Raw genomic sequence first — 20,091 nt, 5'->3', positions numbered from 1 at the left:
GTGTGTGATTTGGTGATATAGCTTACTTGATAATGTCAGATCGCACATCATTACAACAACACATACCATATTATCGCAGATATACTGTATATCGCAGACCCCAGACTTGACTTGAGTGGAACATGAAATCACCCACGGTTGTGTGCGCACTTGTTTGCGGTGTTTTTAGGAGTCTAACTTGCCAACGCCAGACCACTGATTCGTCAAACCTGCTTTCCTGCAGTCCGCTCTATAGATATATTTATCATGTCTGTGAGGCATGTAGGCTATTCGCTGAGTTTCGTTTAATTTTTGTGAAGCGCACCTGTTGAAGACCGAGACGGCAGAAAGCGCATCATGTTTGTTTTCTTTATTTTATAAAAGCACAACATTTTGTTGATATTGTGAGTGCACACAAAGTACGAAAGATGTATTACTCGAGTTTTACCTTTATGAGCAAAAATGACGGCGTATCCACTGAAAAAATGCAAGCAATCACGCTGGCACCTCGATGTCCTGCAAAGCGCGCTTTAGCTTCCATTTAATAGCTGAAACAGTAGTATAAGCTGTTTTGGGAGAAGGGGGAAAAAAGACGCGTTCGGGCCGGTAATTCTGATAAGCTGTCTGATAAGGGCCTAAATTTGAGGCCTCTTTGCTCCATCGTCTTCTGAAAAGGAAAATAAAAGGACTCTAGTTACTACCCAGCTAAGTTCAATTGCCAACTTCTCTGAAGTGTTGTTACTTACCTGCTTTTACCATCTTCATCTTCTGCTCACCAGTAAATAAAGCCTGTTGTAATTAACTACTTACCTGATTGTTCTCCGTGTGTTGCTGACACCTGCTAAATCAATAAATTTAAATAGGTTTTTTTTTTTAGGAAAAAATAAGCTTATACTACTTGGATATTTTGATCATTATTATTTATATGCACAGAATTTGTTGTCTTGCCTTTTCTTTAAGAGAAATACAAGCAGAAATTAATTGAAATTGATTTCTGTTCATGTTTTTTCTAAAAGAATACATTCGTTTATTTGTTGTCATTCAGCGGATTCAATCTGTCTCAGTAGCGCCCCCTCTATTCTATGCAGCTTATATACACTGTGTTTCAATATAACGCCTCTGTAATGCAGTTTTACAATCTTTATCAGCTTTCTGCATTGTGCAAACAATTGTGCAATATGCTGTTTCTGTGGTTTCTAGTGAAGTAGACTTTTCCTGCTGTCTGATGTGGCTGTGGTTCTGTGGAATAAACCTTAAACGTTGCTGTTATTGCCGTTTTTTAAATTTAAAATGTCCTTTTTTAACTCAATGTTTATCAGAATAGAAAAGCGAAAAACAATACTAGATGAATGCTTTTTGACATAAGGCATTGGCACTAAGAACATCCAAATTTATATAAACATGCTTACAATTTTCCATTAAATAAACACAGACGCTTTTACATGCAAAATAGTTTAATGGTTGATTGCATATCTCCATGAAAACAGTGTTTTGTATGTATTTGCTGACTGCATTGCAAAGCTTCATTAAATTGTTTAAATTCATTTCAAAATGTTTTAAGCATTCTGGAGAACAAAAGGGCAAAAATGCACACTGACGAATGGCTGATGCACTTGTTCTTCAGGGCATCATTTTTAGGAGCTTTTGTAGTTACTTAAGAAATCTTCGCCAACTGCAGAAGCCACCACTGCCTGGCAGGCAAATAGACTGAAGAGCCTCTTCATCATCAAGAATGAATGAATTATTGACTCTCATCAGACATTTTTTCTGAAGAATCTTGATCAAACAGGACGCTCCAGTACAGGGCGAGATCTGTAGAGATCACAGTTTGAGACATGACTGAATTCATATCTACACTTATAACACCACAACAACTGTTTTAGTACTTGAAAAAAAAAAAATACAACGAATGAATGATAACAGTCAGAGGCTACAAAGGGCTGCAAGTAGAAATTACAAAGCCAAGTTTTTTTTTTAGGCTTCTGGATGCTTGAAGCTTATTTCTTTAAGGTCTGCACAGTTTGGTCCTTCTCTACCAAGCAAGTTTAATCATAAGAATATGCATATATGCAGTAAACATTGTTATTTTTGCATTAAACTTCTTTATATGTACGTGTTTGAGAACATTCAGAATGGCAGAAAACTTAGTTGGGTGAAAATGAAAGCCACTGGATTTCAACAGCACTGAACTCGGAGTAATTTAGACTATGGTGAATTATTGTAAAAGTATGATTTGGATTATTACCTCACAGACACAGCCTCTCTGATACCTGCTGAGGTACACCTTTTGAACTCGGGAGAGTTGGTTCCAAGGCTCCACACGGTCACATAAATCAAGAACGACCCTGCCGTCCTGGACAGGTCCTTAGGTGGAAAACACAAACATTATTTTTTCCTTATGCATCTCAATTAAAGGGTTAGTTCACCCAAAAATGAAAATTCGCCTGTGTTTTACTCACCCTCGAGGCATCCTAGGTGTATATGACTTTCTTCTTCAGACGAATCCAATCAGAGTTATTTTTAAAATTGTCCTGGCACTTCTAAGCTCTATCATTGCAGTCGGTGGGTGTTTCTGTTGAACAGTCCAAGAGATGTTAAATAAAGTGAACGCATCCATAATAAAACGTGCCTCACACGACTCCGGGGGGTGAATAAAAGCCTCCTGTAGCGAATCCATGCGTTTTTGTAAGAAAAATATCCATATTTCAAACGTAATAAACACTTTTCTATCGCTTCCGGGATCTGTCGTACGCGGAAGCCATTCCAGGATGATGGAGTTTAGAAGTGCCAGGACAATTTTAAAAATAACTCCGATTGGATTCGTCTGAAAGAAGAAAGTCATATACACCTATAGGATGCTTTGAGGGTGAGTAAAACATTTTTGGGTGAACTATCCCTTTAAGGCGTGCCTTTAGCCCCGTTGTACCCTACTTTGCATGCACTGTAGAAGCCATTGGACAAAGTGATGCAAATTCAGAGTAGTTCAACCGCCACATTTCTTTTCATAGGAATATTTCTGTACGTCTTCAAAGCTGAACACACCTGTGGTTTGGTCTCCTCTTCATCCTTGTAGAAGTAGAGGTGGTCAGCACGCAACACAAACCAGCGCAGCTGCCAGTTCTTCATGATGCTCCTCTGCTTCTTCAGCCAGCCGGCTTTTAGCACTCCCTCTTGGAGACTCGGTGAGCCACGTGATGCCTCTCCCATCACCATGCTCTTGGACCTGGCTGCAGGTGACGAGAAGAGACGTACATGTCAGCGATCATCCTCATCATTTCTAGTCATGCATGATTTAAGGATGACAAGCACTTACAGTAGCAGAGGGGAAAACTGTCATCATTTACACAAAAGCAGAACTGTAGGCTATTGTGTGATTTCAGAAGACGTCATGAGTCATACCAACCACTTTTTATGAGATGTTTGCGGTGCTTTTGTGTCTTTTTTGAAGCTTTACAGCTTCACTCTCCATTCATGGCATAAATGCATGGAAAAAGTGATCTAAGCGATTTCTTAAAAATCCTCTTTGTTTTCCACGGATGAAAGAAAGCGTCACCAAAAACATGTAGCTTAGGGATAAGTGCTGTGTTTAACCTGTGAGGCAGTGATTTAAAAAGCCTCCTGTAGCGAATCCATGCGTTTTTGTAAGAAAAATATCCATATTTCAAACGTAATAAACACTTTTCTATCGCTTCCGGGATCTGTCGTACGCGGAAGCCATTCCAGGATGATGGAGTTTAGAAGTGCCAGGACAATTTTAAAAATAACTCCGATTGGATTCGTCTGAAAGAAGAAAGTCATATACAGCTAGGATGCCTCGAGGGTGAGTAAAACACAGGCAAATTTTCATTTTTGGGTGAACTAACCCTTTAATTGCACAGTTAAAGTTCATTAGCATATTTCAGCCTCAACTGATGTTAACAACCAGCATCAGGAATCAGGGTGTTCAGTTTCAACTCAAACTCTGCCTAGAGATAGTAAATGATTTTACCTGACAGCAGATACCGTCCGTTTTCCAGATTGATGCCACAAAAAGTTTGAGTGGACCTTGTGTTGATGACCTGAATTCTCTTCTTGTCTAATTGCTTAAATGTCTGAATAAAAAAAAAATATATATTATATATATATATATATACACACACACACACACACACACACACACACATACACATATTTCTTGTTAAAAAAAGATTGTATTGGAAAATGATGTGTCAAGTAGCCTACATTTTCTCACCTGAATAGTTTGGATTTTGTATGCAGTTAATTGAGGGCGAGTGCTGTTCACCTTTCCAATGACCTTAGCTCGAATCACTAATTGGTAAAAAAGTCAGATGTGACAAAAATTGTTGTTAATGTGAATGTTAATGTTAATGTTCATTTTATTTTAAAAAAATATTCCTGGATTACATTACATTTGTCCAAAGCAAAAACATTTCTCATATTTTGCATTTCAAGTTTTCCAAGATTGAACACAAAATAAGATACTAGAACGAATGTTGGGAACCAAACAACACTGGAGCCCATTGAAAAACACAGACATTTCTCAAAATATCTTCCTGTGTTACACATGGAAAAAGTCATACAGGTATGAAATGACTTGGTGAATAAATGATGACAGAATTTTAATTTTTGTGTGAATTGTCGTGTTAAATACTTTGACGCTACAAAAGAGCTCGTTACTGAAAAATAAATTACAGATTTAAATAAGTAATGTCATATATTGTCTTATCTCAAAATATCTTCCTGTGTTACACATGGAAAAAGTCATACAGGTATGAAATGACTTGGTGAATAAATGATGACAGAATTTTAATTTTTGTGTGAATTGTCGTGTTAAATACTTTGACGCTACACTCTCACAGCGCAAGACTAAACTATATACTCAGCTCTGGACCAGATACAGCTTTCTTTGTCTCTCTCTAGAGATCTCTAAATTGTAGTGGGCATCTTATATAGCTCTTATGCCTCCCACCCATCTAACCTCAGGAACCCCACCTCATGCACAGTCATGCACATCAACACTCAAGTGTGTTCATGAAGAGTCCTGTTCCGCATAACGTACAAAAGATTGAGCGATAACAGAATAAAGCAAAAAACACTTTGGTAAACCATCATGAGGAATCACATTTTCCTTGATATTTCAACTTCAAATAAGAGTTCATTGTACTGTGGAAACACACTGTGACTTTGAGGGCTTTATCCTCCGTCCAAAAAGAGCTTCTATTGAAAATGACCTGCAAAATAATGCTGTTGTCAGACTCCCAGTAACACAGCTTTGTGCTGCTGAGGCTGATGGATCTACTCAGACATACACTACTGTACATCCCATCACAGTACAGTTATAAGAGAACAAAGAAAGAGACAGAAAGAGACAACATCAGCCCTCAAATTGTGAAATGTTTATAAAGCAGCATGTTGCAAAGCGTTGCATAAGAGACTTTCATCACACAATCTATCACTATAATGTGGCATAAAAATAAAAAGTGTTTTAAAAAATATTTGCATTCTTATTTAAAGCATATGTATTATTAAGAAAGCCATATTTGTGGATATATGAAAAGATATCTTAAGCTCAGAACAAAACATTTCACTTAATATTTAAATGCAATCTGTCAACAGAAGCTAGTTGTTTTCATAAACTAAAACTAAACACTTAACCAACAACCAGTGGATTGTTGATATCACCGTTCAGTCCTGATATCTACAGTACAGCTTCTTGATATCAAAACAATTCCCAGTTCTAAAGCAAAACACTAAATCCAGCAGTTCACCCAAAAAATAAAGCTTGCATCCAAGATGTTGTTGTAGGTGTAGGTTTTTTCTTCAGTGCAATAGTAAAGAAGTTTTTAGCTGAAACCATGTTCCTTGATGATTTGAGAGTCAAAAAATCAATACAAAATTAAACCTGTGGCTCCTAATTATTTTCACTATTATTATCTGTAATCCAGAGCCTCAGGCAAATAAAATTATGTTCACAAACAAATTGTTATTTTGAACTGGTTCTTTTTAGTAAACTCGATGAACCAGAGAGACCAATCTACTTCAAGTGTATTCTATGAGTTCAACGCGCTCTAAGGGAGCTTCTTTGTGTTGGTGGAACAGCGCTACAGCGGTGGTCGTTTTTCTGTGTCAAGTGGGTTGCACACATCAGGCTGCACTACCCCATTTCTGTTGCAGGCGGCCATCTACCCTGTGCGCTTCAGCATGTTAAAAGAGCTTGTTTCCCTAAAAGAATATTTGAGCTAAATCTGCCTCGATCTAGTTCTCTTCCTGGTAGAAGTCATGGGAGGATTACATCAGGCAATATCTCAGGCGGTCTGAGGATCACAATGATGGCTACCCCTCCGAGGAACCAACCTCCCAGGGTCCCTCAATCCTCTAGCACTCCGCAACTAGTCAAGCTGCCCAAGGAACGTGCTGGGACATCTAAAAGGAGTGTATCAGTCGTATCCTTTGGGGCTCCTCACGACGACTGGATGTCAATCGCTGCATCGGACGGTGAGCTTGAGCTTTCTGGAGAGGAAGATTCGGCTGCGCTGCTGCTCTCTGGGATGGTAGCAATGCCTGAATTGGATCCAGAAATGATGTCTATGCTTTCCCAGCCCGCCGAAAGGGTAGGGCTCGAGTGGAGACGCGGCACTCACCGGGAGCAGATCACACCGGCCTGCCACCAAACCTTTAGCCTGTGGTCAGACCTTACTTTTCTTCGGGCAGGAGTGCCCCTAGAGCAGGTCTCCAGGCATGATGTGGTACACACGGATGCCTCCACCACCGGCTGGGAGGCCACGTAAAACGGGCATGCAGTGTTAGTGGTTCAAACGAGCCCCCAACTACATTGGCACATCAACTGCCTCGAGTTGCTAGCAGTACGCCTTTGCCTCCCATCACATGTCGCAACTCGCCTGCCATATCCTCCTTTGGAGTCAAAAGCATCTGAGGTCACTTTGTGCTGTTCACATTCCTGGTCTGCTCAAACGTGCAGTCAACGAGCTGTCACAAGCTGCGCTCCCGGGAGAATAGAGACTCCATCCCCAGATGGTCCAGTTCATTTGGAGATGTTTCAGAGAGGCTTAGGCAGACCTGTTTGCCTCTCCAGAAACCTCTCACTGCCAGCTGTTTTCCTCCCTGACCGAGGGAACACTAGGCACTGACACGCTGGCACACAGATGGCCGTGGGCCCAGCGCAAGTATGCGTTTCCCCCAGTGAGCCTTCTTGCACAGACACTGTGCAAGATCAGGGAGGACGAGGAGCAGGTCTTGCTCTTTGCGCCCTAGTTACCCTTTCACAGAACTGATGCTCCTCGTGACCACCGTGGCAGATTCCTCTGAGTAGGATCTACTTTCTCAGAGATGGGGCACCCTGTGGCACCTGCCGCCGAACCTCTGGAAACGCCATGTTTGGTCCCTGGATGGGACACGGAAGTTCTAGGTAACCTACCCCAAGAGGTAGCGGTAGAGACAGAGGTAGTCACCATCACTTCGGTGCAAGCACCGTCTACGAGACACGCTTACGCCTTGAAGTGGAACTTGTTCATCGAATGTGGAGATGCCCCTGGAGATGCCCGATCAGAGCCGTGCTTTCCTTTCTGCAGCAAGTGTTGGAGCGAAGGCTGTCTCCCTCCACCCTTAAAGTCTGCATTGCTGCAGTATCTGTGAATCACAACCCTGTCAATGGTAAGATGATAGGGAAACCTCCTCGATCTCCCTCTATACCCTCTTGGGACCTGAGTCTGGTGCTCAGAGCACTACAGCAGAGCCCTTTCGAGCTAAAGTTTCTTTCATTGAAAACTCTGCTCCTGGTTGCATTGGCCTCCATCAAGAGGGTAGGGGACCTGCACGCATTTTCGGTCGACGAATCGTGCCTAGAGTTTGGGCCGGCTGACTCCCAGGTAACCCTGAGGCCCCGGCCCGGCTATGTTCCCAAGGTTCCCACTACTCCCTTCAGTGATCAGGTAGTAAAACAGCAAGCGCTGCCCCCGGAGGAGGCAGACTCAGCCCTAGCTTTTCTCTGTCCCATCCGAGCCTTGAGATGGTACATGGACCGGACACAAGGCTTAAGGCCTCAGATCAGCTCTTTGTCTGTTACGGAGGTGGCAGAGGGGAATGCCGTCTCCAAGCAGAGGATGGCCCACTGGATAGTCTTATCAGGCACAGGGTGTGCCCTGCCCGCTCAAGTTGTGAGCTCACTCTGCTAGAAGTGTTGCATCCTCCTGGGCGCTGGCTCGTGGCGCCTCGCTAACAGACATCTGTAGAGCTGCGGGCTGGGTGACCGCTAGATTTGATAGTCTTCATGTTGAGCTGGTATCCTCCTGTGTTCTCACCTCAAACAGGTAGAAGCACCAAAAGGCCCCGCCATTGTCGGCTTGCTTTGTTACAAATTGTGATATTTCTGCTCCAGACAGTTCAGTTTCAGACCCTGTCGAGCTCCTCCATCACCCTCCACCAGGCCTTCAATCGATGAATCCATGAGAACCGGTAGGAGGCTGGGTGCCATATGTAGTGACCCGAGGGTATGCCATATGTACTGATCCCACATGTGTATTCTTCCATGGTATAGCTTTAAGCCCGTGTTTCCCTGGCAGATGTTCTCTGCCATCTCTACAAATGGGTTACACCTACTTCTAAATCTTCCATATGTACAGAGGCCCTAACGAGTTAATCCATATGCTTAAATGCCTCCAGAAACCCCTTTCGGGGTATGGGGCTTCCGCAAATTTCCTGTTCCAGCAGAACAGGTACTTTTCCTATTGTTATCCAATCTCACTGACTGGGTAGTGCAGAGGCAACAGAGACTGGTCTTCCTGGTGTGAGCCTTGGCCTACACTCTAACAAAGGGCCACAGGAGGCTCACACAGGGCACTGAAAGGGGCAGCATCCATGGCATTTTGGTAGGGACCCCCAATTCCTCAGTATGGACATGACGTCGAAAGTGACCATCTGAAAGGGAATGTCTCGGTTACGTATGTCACGTCCCGTCGCCACAGCTGCTGTACCACCGCTGAGTGGCCAGGTCACCAGCTCGGCTCCTCAGCAAAAAACTGTTGCACCTGCTGCCTATTTATACTCGCGCTGCGATCAGTGGGAGCTGGATGCAATTATCGCATGCCAATGTGCATTGGCTCGTTTAGTTTCCACTCCAAGTAGAATTGGAGATCCCCCAATTTGTCGTTATTAATTTGTCGACTTAGACCCTGTGCGCCTCACTCTCCCCACAGCGAGATGACTCCCCAGTGCTCTTCTCCCACAAAGACCAGTGCACCTGGGGCAGTTTGCCACTCTTACAGTAAGCCAAATAATAAAAAAAGCACCTCACAAAAAGAGCTGTTCTGCTCTTCACACTTGCAACAACACAAGCGTCGTCTCCCTGCCCCAGTTTGGCAACCCACAGCTTGTGGTGCTCCAGCCCCTGGCCACATAAATGCGGGCCTGGGAGGCCTTTCCGGGTGCATCAGTTTGGGTCCTGGAGACGAACAAACAATGTTACTCGCTCCAGTTCACTCGCAGACCGCTCTGATTTGGGGGCATGGTCCCAACTTCTGTCCAAGGCAGCGAAAAACATATTTCGAAAAATAAATAACAATAAATAAGACAATAAATAAACAAATAAATAAATTAGATATTTTTATATACAATTGTTGTAAAAGATTAAACTTCATTTTTCCTACATTTTAGTAGATTAACTCATTTTGCATATTATCCACTTGTAGAACGTGTCTGTAATGTTTTTTTTTAGAGATGAGCAGAGCAGCTACATCTCATGCTGATGTCATGCTATCTTGCAGTCAGCATGATGCATCCCAAACGGGCATACAACCAACCTATTGCAAAACATGAATGTTACTTTGCTGTGGCGAGAGATAAAAACACACCGTTGGCAGCTTTCTTAATCCCTGTCATTTTTTAAATGTCATGTTGACTCTGTTTTTTTTTTGTTTTTTTTTGAACAAGCTATTACTTTTTTTAAAATAACATTAAATTACATCAAGAACATATAATACAGATAAAATGCAAAATTGTAAAGATTTATTTAGATCTGTGAATATCACATGTATGTCTGTTTTGCTTTAGGCCACATTCACACGAAGCCAGAGCTTTCCTTATGCCGAGTTCACACTGCACGATTTTAGCCCGATTTTTCACTCGCCGACAGGTTTTGCGAAATCGCCGACAAATGCCCGAAACCGGAGGCAAATCGGTGGTCGTTCACGCGAGTGACAATCACGTAGTGTGAATGATCAAAGACGCGATCTGAGCGAATCGCCGACACGTCGCCGACGCCCGCGAAATATTTGGCATGCTAAATATCTGGAGCTGTCGGCGATTCACAATGATTTGTGTCTGAAAACTGCAGAGCTGTCAGCGATTCTTCCTATTGTGAAGTCATGCAGTGTGAAACCCCCTGTCGCCGATCCATCGTGCAGTGTGAACACAGCAACAACTGAATGCTACCCCAGATAGTCACGCAGTGTGAAAACAACAACGATCCGAGGAGTTTGAAAATCATGCAGTGTGAACTCGGCATAAGAAAAAGCGTGCCATGCGGTTTCTTTCTTCTTCTTTTGTTCAGTGGTCATTTACATGCTTCGTGCATATCGCCACCTAATTGATGGTTGTGCAATCATTTTTATACTTTTTCCGTTTAATCTTTAATCCTTGAGAACATGAATTATATTGTTTGTTTGATGCTAATTATATATTAAGTCATTTCAGATATGTATTTTGATTTAGAATTTAGACATTATAGAAAATGCCGAGCCATGTGTGAGATGAGAATATAAAATGTAATAAATAAATATAATAAATATTACCTTGTCATAGTGTTTTATAATTTAAACATAACTGTTATATATGCCAATAAAATAAATAACATTAGAATAATATATTACCTTATTTATTACTTATATTAGCGCTTCATCATTAACATATCATACATATATATATATAAAATAGGCTAATGTCACAGGTACTGTGCTCTAAGGAGACAGGCGCACAACGCAGGAGTAATCCAGCACACAATCTTTAATTCCAACTTCAAATCAGGAAAATAACCAGGAGACAGATAAATCACAGCCATCAAAGAGCAAACTAAACATGACAGTGAACGGACCCAGACTAAAGGAGAACTGAGGACTTATAAGCAAAACCCAAACAAAGGGCACTAATTAGATGATTAATACAACACAGGTGGAAACTAATGAATGATGATTAACTAAGTGAGAACAGGAACTGAACCAAATAAGGGCAGACCGGAACTAAACAGAAACCAACACGTGACAGCTATATTACATATTGTAATATTATATAATGTTGTGCGCTATCTGTCACGCCCACTGAAGGCTCGTCAGTAGATCACACGTGCGCTGATAGCGCTGAAGTGAACTAACCCTGGAACAGAAGCTGCTCCGAAGCAGGTTATCTTCAGAAAGCAAGTTACTATGGTTACATACATACCCTGAAAGTAACCTCCGATTTTGGAACCGAAAACTGAGGTTATCCGCTCACTTATCCTCAAACATACCCGGGTATGTCACATAACCTGCTTTCTGGAATACCCCCCTGCTCAGTCAGTGCCAGTTATTGTTTGTGTCTACGTTTTGTGCTACTTTGGTTCTAGTGATTCTCTTGTGTTCCTTGTGGATTACTTATTAAAAGACCATTGTGGAGTCTTTCTTCGTTGTCGTGCACTCATTTATAAGCATGAGTGTGACAATAAATGTGAAAAGGCCCATTGCACACTCATTCTAATTTGTGTCTGTTTAGAAGATACGTGCGAATAAACCATTTAACTATGCAATATTAAGCCATAAACCCTTTTTTTATCAAAACAAAAAAACAAGCTGAATTAGTTTTTTTCATTTCTCTTTATTTCTTTTTAAATAGAAAATCAAATGATTTGGACCCAATGTAAAGGATATGTCATCATATTGTAGCATAAATATGACATGCTAATAATCCAGCACTGCTATTTATAATGTAAATTGTTGTTTAGCCAGGCAAAGCTAAATTACCACATCATTAATTAGACAATGCAATCACACATTTCAAAGGTAACTCATGGCAACATCTTTGAGTGGGACCATTAATTGTACATGTAAGTTTGAAGAGTATGTAGGTTGCTAAAATGTAGCTGAGTTGTTCTCGGTGGTTGTTTGAGGAATGCTAAGTGGTTTCTAAGGTGTTCTGAGTGGTTGCTAGGTTGCTAAGATGTTGCTGAGTTGTTCTCGGTGGTTGTTTGAGGAATGCTAAGTGGTCTCTAAGGTGTTCTGAGTGGTTGCTAGGTTGTTGCTTAAGTTAGTTGCTCGCTAGGCAGTTACTAGAATGATCTGTGTGGTTGATAAGCAGTGGTGGTTAAGGTGCTCTATGTGGCTACAAGAAAGTATAGCATGTTAGATTCTCCATCCTCAAATGGCCATAAGGACGACCAGTCTTTCAGTATACACTCATTTTTTGGTGCTGGGTTGACAGGGCTTTTCAATGCAGGTAGAGATCTGTAGAGATCACAGTTTCAGAGAATATAATATAACATAACATAACATAATTAGTTCACTTCTAACGAGCTGGTTATCTGAATCAGGTGTGTTAACTAAGTGAGACATGCAAAATATGCAGAGCGCGGGGGCGCGAGGTCAGGAATTGGGAACCGCTGGGCTACATCATGTGTCATTCACCGGTGAGAAAACTTTAAAAGTACTACAATACTAGGAAGGAAGATCGGGTTGTTGATGTCTGTCTGCACAGCGTGCGTGAACGCGCTGATGACGTATCCTGTCTGCGCAAACCGGGTGCGCAGAGGTATGCTAATACATACGTTGACAGGCAGGTAGGAAAGCCAATTAAAACGCTCGGACCGAGTGTTTTGATTGGACGAACATTTCTTGGTCCTGCGCCTTCCACAGAATATATAAATACAGATAAATACATTTAGACCACTTAACTTAATGATTGCTATCGGGATGTGAAGAGACTTTCAACCAGCACAACAAAAAAAATTTCTGAAGACAATCAGCTATTGCACCTTTAACTAGTTGCTTATTAGCATGCCTATTATTAACATATTGGCTGTTTATTAGTGCTTATAAAGCACAAGTTACACATATATTAATACTCACTAATAATAAGCAGCAAATTAAGAGTTTATTGAGGCAAAAGTTGTAGTTAATGGTCTGTTAATAGTGAGAATTGGATCTTAAAATAAAGTGTGACCAATTTTTGTGTAACACTTTAGTTTAGGGACCAGTTTGCACTATGAACTTGGCTGTTTATTAGTACTTATAAAGCAGATATTAGTGTCTTATTCTGCATGACCATATTTTAGATCCCTTAATCCATCCCATACCTACACCTAAACCTACGAAAACTAAGAGTTTATTGAGGTAAAAGTCATAGTTAATAGTGAGAATGATCCCCAAACTAAAGTATGACAATTTTTTGTTCATTCAAACCTTCATAAGTACGAGTATTTTTTAAATTACAGACACGGCTAGATTAACTACTCACTAAAAACGTTCTTTCAGTTGGATTAGTGATTTTCTAAGTATTATAGAACCTGTTTATTTGACTTTTGTCCTGTCCTTGTGTGCTATCAAGTCCCTTGATAATATTAATTAATATTAGATGTTAAAAAAAAAAATGTAAATCAGTGGAATGACATGATATAACTGAGTGATCATAATGTTTGGATCTCAGATGAAATAAATATAGTTTATTACCATGCAGGTACAGCCCATCAGATATCTGTATTTGAGGTTCTCTTTTTGCATTAAGGAGAGTTTGTCCCAGAGCTCAAGATAGTCGCACATTGAAACGAAGAATCCCTCAGGTGTGATGCTTCCTGTGAGATAACAAACATACAGTATCATACATTTGAATATTGTTTTATTTTCCCTGAGCTCCACCTATACAGTGTTAGCCAGTGAATCCCCCTCTCACACTGTTTAGGGGCAGATAGAGTTATAGATAGAGTTAGAATATATAAGTTTATCTGAGTCAGGAGATGATCAGAACTGCTGCTCTTTTCCTATGGTTTCGTATCAGGCTACCAGCTAACTTTCAAGATATTTAAATGATTTTCATTACAAAACTAGCTTTCAGACACCATCAGGTGCAATCCAATGGTGATCAACATATGAGTCAGAAATATATTTTTACAGAATTATATGCAATGATAAAGGCAACCTATGCTAACCATTGACATAATAAATGCACTACGCTCATGGAAATATCAGAGACCAATTGAAGCACATATATGATTGCACTTGTGTATTTATTCAGTTTCAAATTTCTTCTGTCTCTTCCCTGTGTCTTTGTTGATGATGGACTTCTGCATCCACATATTTAATCAATTACATCATAACTCCGGTTTTCTGTTATTTTCAGCTCAAACCTCCTCAGATTGCATTATTTATTGGTAAATTAATATAACTGATCACTCTTTCTAAAGAAATATGACGTACACATATGAGAGCTTATCAGTATTTTTCTAAATGTGTACACCTTTGGACTTAAAGCTCAAACAAAGTTGTTTTGTGCATTCCTGCGATCAAATAAATGAAAGCAGGTGCGACTGAACAAGTATGTGTTCTCTTTTTATCTGAAATACGTTGATGTTGTACTACAAATGAATAAACTACTGTCACTATAAAAAAATTTTAAATCATTGGTCAAGTATTGTCCAATTCTGTCATGTTCGTTCTGCAGTATAGCTAGTTTTCCTTGTAGTTTTCATTCCTCTTGCCCTTGCTGGTGAATTGGGAGGGTTTGTGTGGTTGTTCTGTGGAGAAACGATGATTGAGGCCTCGTGGCTTGAGGTAATACATGCTCTTCTTGGCTACAGGAGAGACATTTTCTGTTCTCAGAGGATTTTTCTTTATTACAATGGACTGTCATTTTCAAAAGTCCAAGAAAAATTTGGTCGTTTGTGAAAACATCCTAAATGCTTTTACCTGAAAGCAGATACTGTCCATGGCCCAGTCTGGTCCCACACATTGAAGACATCTCATTCGTATAGACATGCTGAATTTCATTTATTCTGTCAAAACCCTTGAACACCTGCAAAAACAAGATTTTTGCCATTTTTGCAAAGTCGCCATATTATATTTTTATTTGGCTATTTGAACCTCTGTTTATTGTATACTGTATTGATGTATATTATAATTAATCTTTACTCTAAACCTAACCATTTTGGGTCTGCTGATCCATTTTCAAAAAGGAAAAAAAAAAACATTTTATTTAATTTAAAATAAATGCCTCTGTGAGCTGATATAGGATGGGCATAGAGAGAAGAATGAGATTGGAAAAAGGCGGATTTGAACTTGGGTCACTTGGGTTACAGTTTATGGCTAGCCAAAAAAGTTTGGTTTGGTTTTTTTGACCAGACTATTGATGTGCTACTAGACCAGCTGGGTGGCAGAGTTATTACTTAGTGCAAACAGTCACCAACAGATTTTGTATTATGCTTATCAGTGAACATTTTTTTCTTTGATCTGAAGTGTCTTTTCATATAGATACCCACACTGCCTTTATCAGTCTATACTCTACCAGCTAATCGACAAGAACCCCCAAGAGACTGTAACTCTGCCTCCGTTTCAGTGATAGTCTATTTGGATGGAAGGCCAAATAGCAGTAATTTTCCCAGCAGAACATTTATGTGATCATCAAGTACTTTAGCTCACCTCTATCACTTGGATTTCATATTGAATTTTTCCCATGCCAGGTATAATTCCACCGCTGTGTATGATCTTCTCCCCAGTTACCTCGGCTTGCATCACTAATCAGAAACAAGTCAGATGTTATTACTAGTGCGTGACACTGAAAGCAAAGGAATAATTTCAGTTAAATCAGTTTCTTCTGTTAGAAACATGCACAGGCTTTATCATGTATATGCTTAATGGCCTTACTCTCCTTATTTCTTAAGGTCAATAACCATGTCAGAACATTAACATTTGACAGCAATTTCCATTTTTAAAAACCACATTATGTGCTAAGCATACAAGAGTTCAGAGTGTAACTTACTGTCTTACATGAATGATTTCAGGATTTTCTTATTAACTCTTATTGACAGAAATGTCTTGGTGCTACCCCAGCATACCTTAGCAATTTGATTACTAAATACATAGTGAAAGAAAGAGCTAAATAAAGTCCAGCTTGATGTACCTAATACTTACTGTAGCTGTAAAGACAGGTTGTGAACTCTTATCTTTTATGTGAACATTATTTTGAAATGCTACTAATAAAAGAAAAAAACTTTGTGTCCCATTTTCAGTTAAAGTCATGTGGTATGTGACACGCAGAAGTCCAGTAGATTCTCAGGACTGTAGCTCAAGGTCATTAAGCCTTTTTAGAATTATATTTTCATGCCATGGATGTCATGATTTGCCTGTGTTTTGTGTTCAGAGACTATTATTTTGAAGTTTATTTCTATCTGCTGTTCAGGGTTTCTTTTCCTTTGTTTGGTTCTTGTTTTGTTGGTTTCTAGGTTTCTGAGTACATTCTCATATTTACTGATTTTGTTCACCTGTGTCTCATTTGTGAGCCTGGAGCACAAACGCAGTCATAAGTAGCACAGGTATATTTGTAGCAATAGCCAAAAATACATTGTATGGGTCAAAATTATCCATTTTTCTTTTAGGCCAAAAAACAATAGGATATTAAGTAAAGATCATGTTCCATGAAGATATTTTGTAAATTTCAAAAAATGTACCCTTATGACTGGTTTTGTGGTCCAGGGCCACACTTAGTTATTTATTTGGTACTGATATACTTATAGCCTTCAGTTTCAGTTGCTCGTTGTCCATTTTTCTATGTATGAGCTTGTTTGCAATTCTCCAGTGGTTCCTTGTGCTCCTAAGTGTTTTGCTTAATAAAAATATCATGCATATATACTGTAGATCCTCGTCTCAACTCTTCCCTGCCCACAAACAGCCCATGACAAATAAATGGGCCATTTGAAAGGCATGGATCTGCCTGTGATCACCAAAGATGAACGCTCTCTCGAGGACCATATCAGTATGACATTTTCTGAGGATTCCCTGATTGCTTGGTCTGAATGAACCGCTGAAATCCATCCTATATGAGTTTTGTCAAGTGACGCTGACACAATTTTAAGGTGTGGCTGTCTCGATCCTAGGATCTATTTAACCATGGGTGAGCAGGATAAAAAAGCAGATCAAGAAGCCCACCATGGACCCTGAGCCATGTTTTGCCTGTGTTTTGTTCTCATTTTGCAGTGTATTTCTATCTGTTGTTCATGGTCTCTCTTTTCATGTGTTTAGGTCCTGTTTTGTTCTGAGTATGTTCACTTACACTGTATATTTTGATAGTCCTCTTTAGACATTCTGACTTTGTAACTGCACTTAGTCAGTAGACTATCTGTTAATAAAGTGTTAGCAGTTAAGCAGACAGTCTACTAATACTCTAAAGCAGGAGACCCCAACGCTGGACCTCGAGGTCCACTTTCATGCAAAGTTTAGCTCCAATCCTAATCAAACACACCTGAACAAGCTAATCAAGGTCTTCAGGATTACTACAGAGCAAAGCCACTGGAAGGCAAGCCTGCAACCTTTAGCCAAAAAAGCGTAATGGCTAAAGCTAACGCTGCCGTGCATGGAAGGAGACCACAGGCCCTTTTTTTAATGGATGTCAATGGAGGAGAGGCTTCACTATGCTATCTGCTATCTGCTAATCTTCAACATGCTTTACACTAAACAGTACATTTGGATTGAACGTTTTTGGATTGAGTCCACACCAAAAAATGTCGTTTTATAGGAGAAATCACAGATTTTTTGCAACAGGTGGGATTCAGCTTACGGCACTTCTCATTCATTCCTATGGGATACGTAAATGGCGTTTGAGTGTCGCACAACCCTTGACTGAAATTCAGTGACCTCAAGGCTATATGTGATTGGTTATCAAGGCACACATGATCCAAGTTGACCGTTATGCTTTCTCCAGTAGGAAGTAATACAGACCCTCTCATCTCCCGATAGTAATACAATCTCTGCCACAATGTTGCGGCTTGGTGTGTTTAATTCAGTTTGGAGCTAATCTCTGCTGGAAAGTGGATCTCTTGAGGACCTCTGCTCTAATGACTGCTAGTTGACCTGTAGCTTCAAAAGGACCCAAAGGGGACCATCAAGAATCGTTGCCATAGTTACTAATTTTGTTCACCTGTGTCTCCTTCAGTTTCTTATTTGGTCCTTTTCAGTTATTCTTCATTATTGTTATTCTTCATATTCGTTATTTTTGTTCAAGGGCATATGTTTTTTTTTTTTGCAATAAATAATAAATAATAAATAAATTAATTCGTTTTCAATACACATTGGTTCAAGTAAGGAAAAATATTTTATATCTTTTTACTTGCTTACACCACTTGACATTTCAGTGTAATTAAATCAAAATTATTTGCTGAAAGTGGTCATCTCAGACAACTTTATTTGACTTTGACTCTTGAACATCTTCTGCTGCGTTAGGAGATCAGTTTGCCAAGATGAAAGAATTTGGCATTGAATTACACAGTGAAAGAGCTAAAACATCTTTTGGTTATAAGCGAGTGGGATGGTACACTGATGCCATAGTTGTTTTCTAGTTGATGGATTATGTGGATTTACCGTATTCGCTCAATGAAAACTGCAGGAATCTGCATGTCTTTATAACCTCATGCCGGTCATTCCATGCCTTATTGTTCCAGAACAAAGACTGGAATGCCAAAGCAGCTCTGACGCACTGAAGCAGGGATTCAAAACAACTCGTTCGTTCTCTGAGTGAAACATTTAGCAGAATATTTAAACGGGTGCGCTGCAAAAGTCTTGTTTTTCAGAAAATATCTCAACATTTTTAAAACTAGATAAATGTACCTGAGAATCAAAAGACTTGTTTTCAGAGAACACATCTTGAATATCCACGTTTTGTTTTTGTCTTTTGACTAGACGTCTTTCACTTATAAGTAAAAACACTTTCACTTTCGTTTGAAAAACTATACTTTAAAAAAACTTAAACTTAACTTAGTTTAAAGATATTTAGACTAGATATTCTGTCCTGTAAAATAAGATCTACTGTTTAAGCTGTAGACTAACTGTGAATGAACTTGGATTTCTGGCAGCAAACGGAGGTTATAATCCAAGGAGAACGCATTCAGTTCTTGCCAATACAATAGTCAATGACCTCAATCATGACTTTATTAACGTTCAAATAACAAAATTACACTTTTTTTTTTTTAAACCATAACGGGAGCTAATTAAAAAGTAAATGCCTCTCTAAGGTGACAAAGAAACTAGATCGTTGAACTGTGACTTTTTACAGCAGTCATAATTACAGAGTATCGAGAACTGTTATAAAAAGGTTAACAGGTATGCCAGATGATTGTAAAATAAGGAAACTGCTCTTTCCTTAATGAGGCAACAACTAAATATGGCCTTGATTCTGATCATTATTTGCGCATTAATTACAAATTGAATATGTTTGACACATTGCAGTGTCACAACACTGTCCTGAACCTAAATCAGTTCACAAGCCGTTCCTTGCTAGTCCTCACTGTTGACAGACAAGATTATGGAATAGATTATGGAAGATTACACTGATCTGTCACAACCTCCGGCCGACCCGACACTTTACTTTGGCAAAGCTATGAAAATAAAAGAGCATAAACTGGGGTTTGTTAGACGTACCTATGTCAGACATGCAGAAGAGCTGCTGCGGGTGTCCTGGAGCACAGCTGCAGCCCTTGACCTCCTTCAGTGCCACAGAGAAGAAGAACAGCAGCGCTAGAGTCACAGCAGCAGACATGCTCACGCAAGAGAAATTATCAGATATATCAAAGTGTATTCTTGTGTTCCTCTGTCCGTCTGTAGGGATCTCCTTCTCTCTGCAGCCGCTGTGGCAGTCTTATAGCTTTCATGTCTGGCTGAGGAAAGGACCACCCTTCTAACTAAACAAACCCCACCCTCTACAAACACACACATGTTTGTTTTATGATTTACGGCGACTCTCCATAGACGCAATGGTTTTTATACTGTACTGTATTTTCTATCACCCTACACCTAAACCTACCCCATCACAGGAGACTTTGTGCATTTTTAGATTTTCAAAAAAACTGCATGTAGTATGTTTTTTAAGCCTTTT

The 20,091-nt window shown here is 39.9% G+C and overlaps 1 protein-coding gene across 3 annotated transcripts; it reads right to left on the bottom strand.

The window, feature by feature from the left end:
* Positions 1 to 1,415: 1,415 nt before the first annotated feature.
* LOC107742036 (metalloproteinase inhibitor 4-like) lies at positions 1,416 to 19,861 on the bottom strand. Of its 3 annotated transcripts, none has more exons than XM_016554886.1 (5): positions 19,638 to 19,836; positions 4,211 to 4,287; positions 3,968 to 4,070; positions 2,225 to 2,343; positions 1,416 to 1,791 (listed from the first exon to the last, which is right to left on the bottom strand). In XM_016554886.1, exons 1-5 carry the CDS (start codon positions 19,753 to 19,755, stop codon positions 1,630 to 1,632), a joined length of 579 nt encoding a protein of 192 aa, XP_016410372.1. In that variant the 5' UTR covers positions 19,756 to 19,836; the 3' UTR covers positions 1,416 to 1,629. The 3 variants fall into 3 exon arrangements, with proteins under 3 accessions (XP_016410372.1, XP_016410375.1, XP_016410373.1); XM_016554887.1 differs by lacking the exons at positions 1,416 to 1,791; positions 2,225 to 2,343; positions 3,968 to 4,070; positions 4,211 to 4,287 and adding exons at positions 12,384 to 12,464; positions 13,686 to 13,807; positions 14,919 to 15,024; positions 15,648 to 15,742 and having other exon boundaries at positions 19,638 to 19,861; XM_016554889.1 differs by lacking the exon at positions 3,968 to 4,070 and having other exon boundaries at positions 19,638 to 19,839.
* Between the last annotated feature and the right edge of the window lie 230 nt (positions 19,862 to 20,091).

This window comes from Sinocyclocheilus rhinocerous, unplaced genomic scaffold (genome assembly GCF_001515625.1).
Source record: "Sinocyclocheilus rhinocerous isolate Xijiao unplaced genomic scaffold, SAMN03320098_v1.1 scaffold2090, whole genome shotgun sequence".
In the NCBI taxonomy this organism is placed as follows: domain Eukaryota; kingdom Metazoa; phylum Chordata; class Actinopteri; order Cypriniformes; family Cyprinidae; genus Sinocyclocheilus; species Sinocyclocheilus rhinocerous.
Note: the sequence above shows the minus strand (reverse complement) of the source record. Positions and strands in the feature narration are given on the sequence as shown.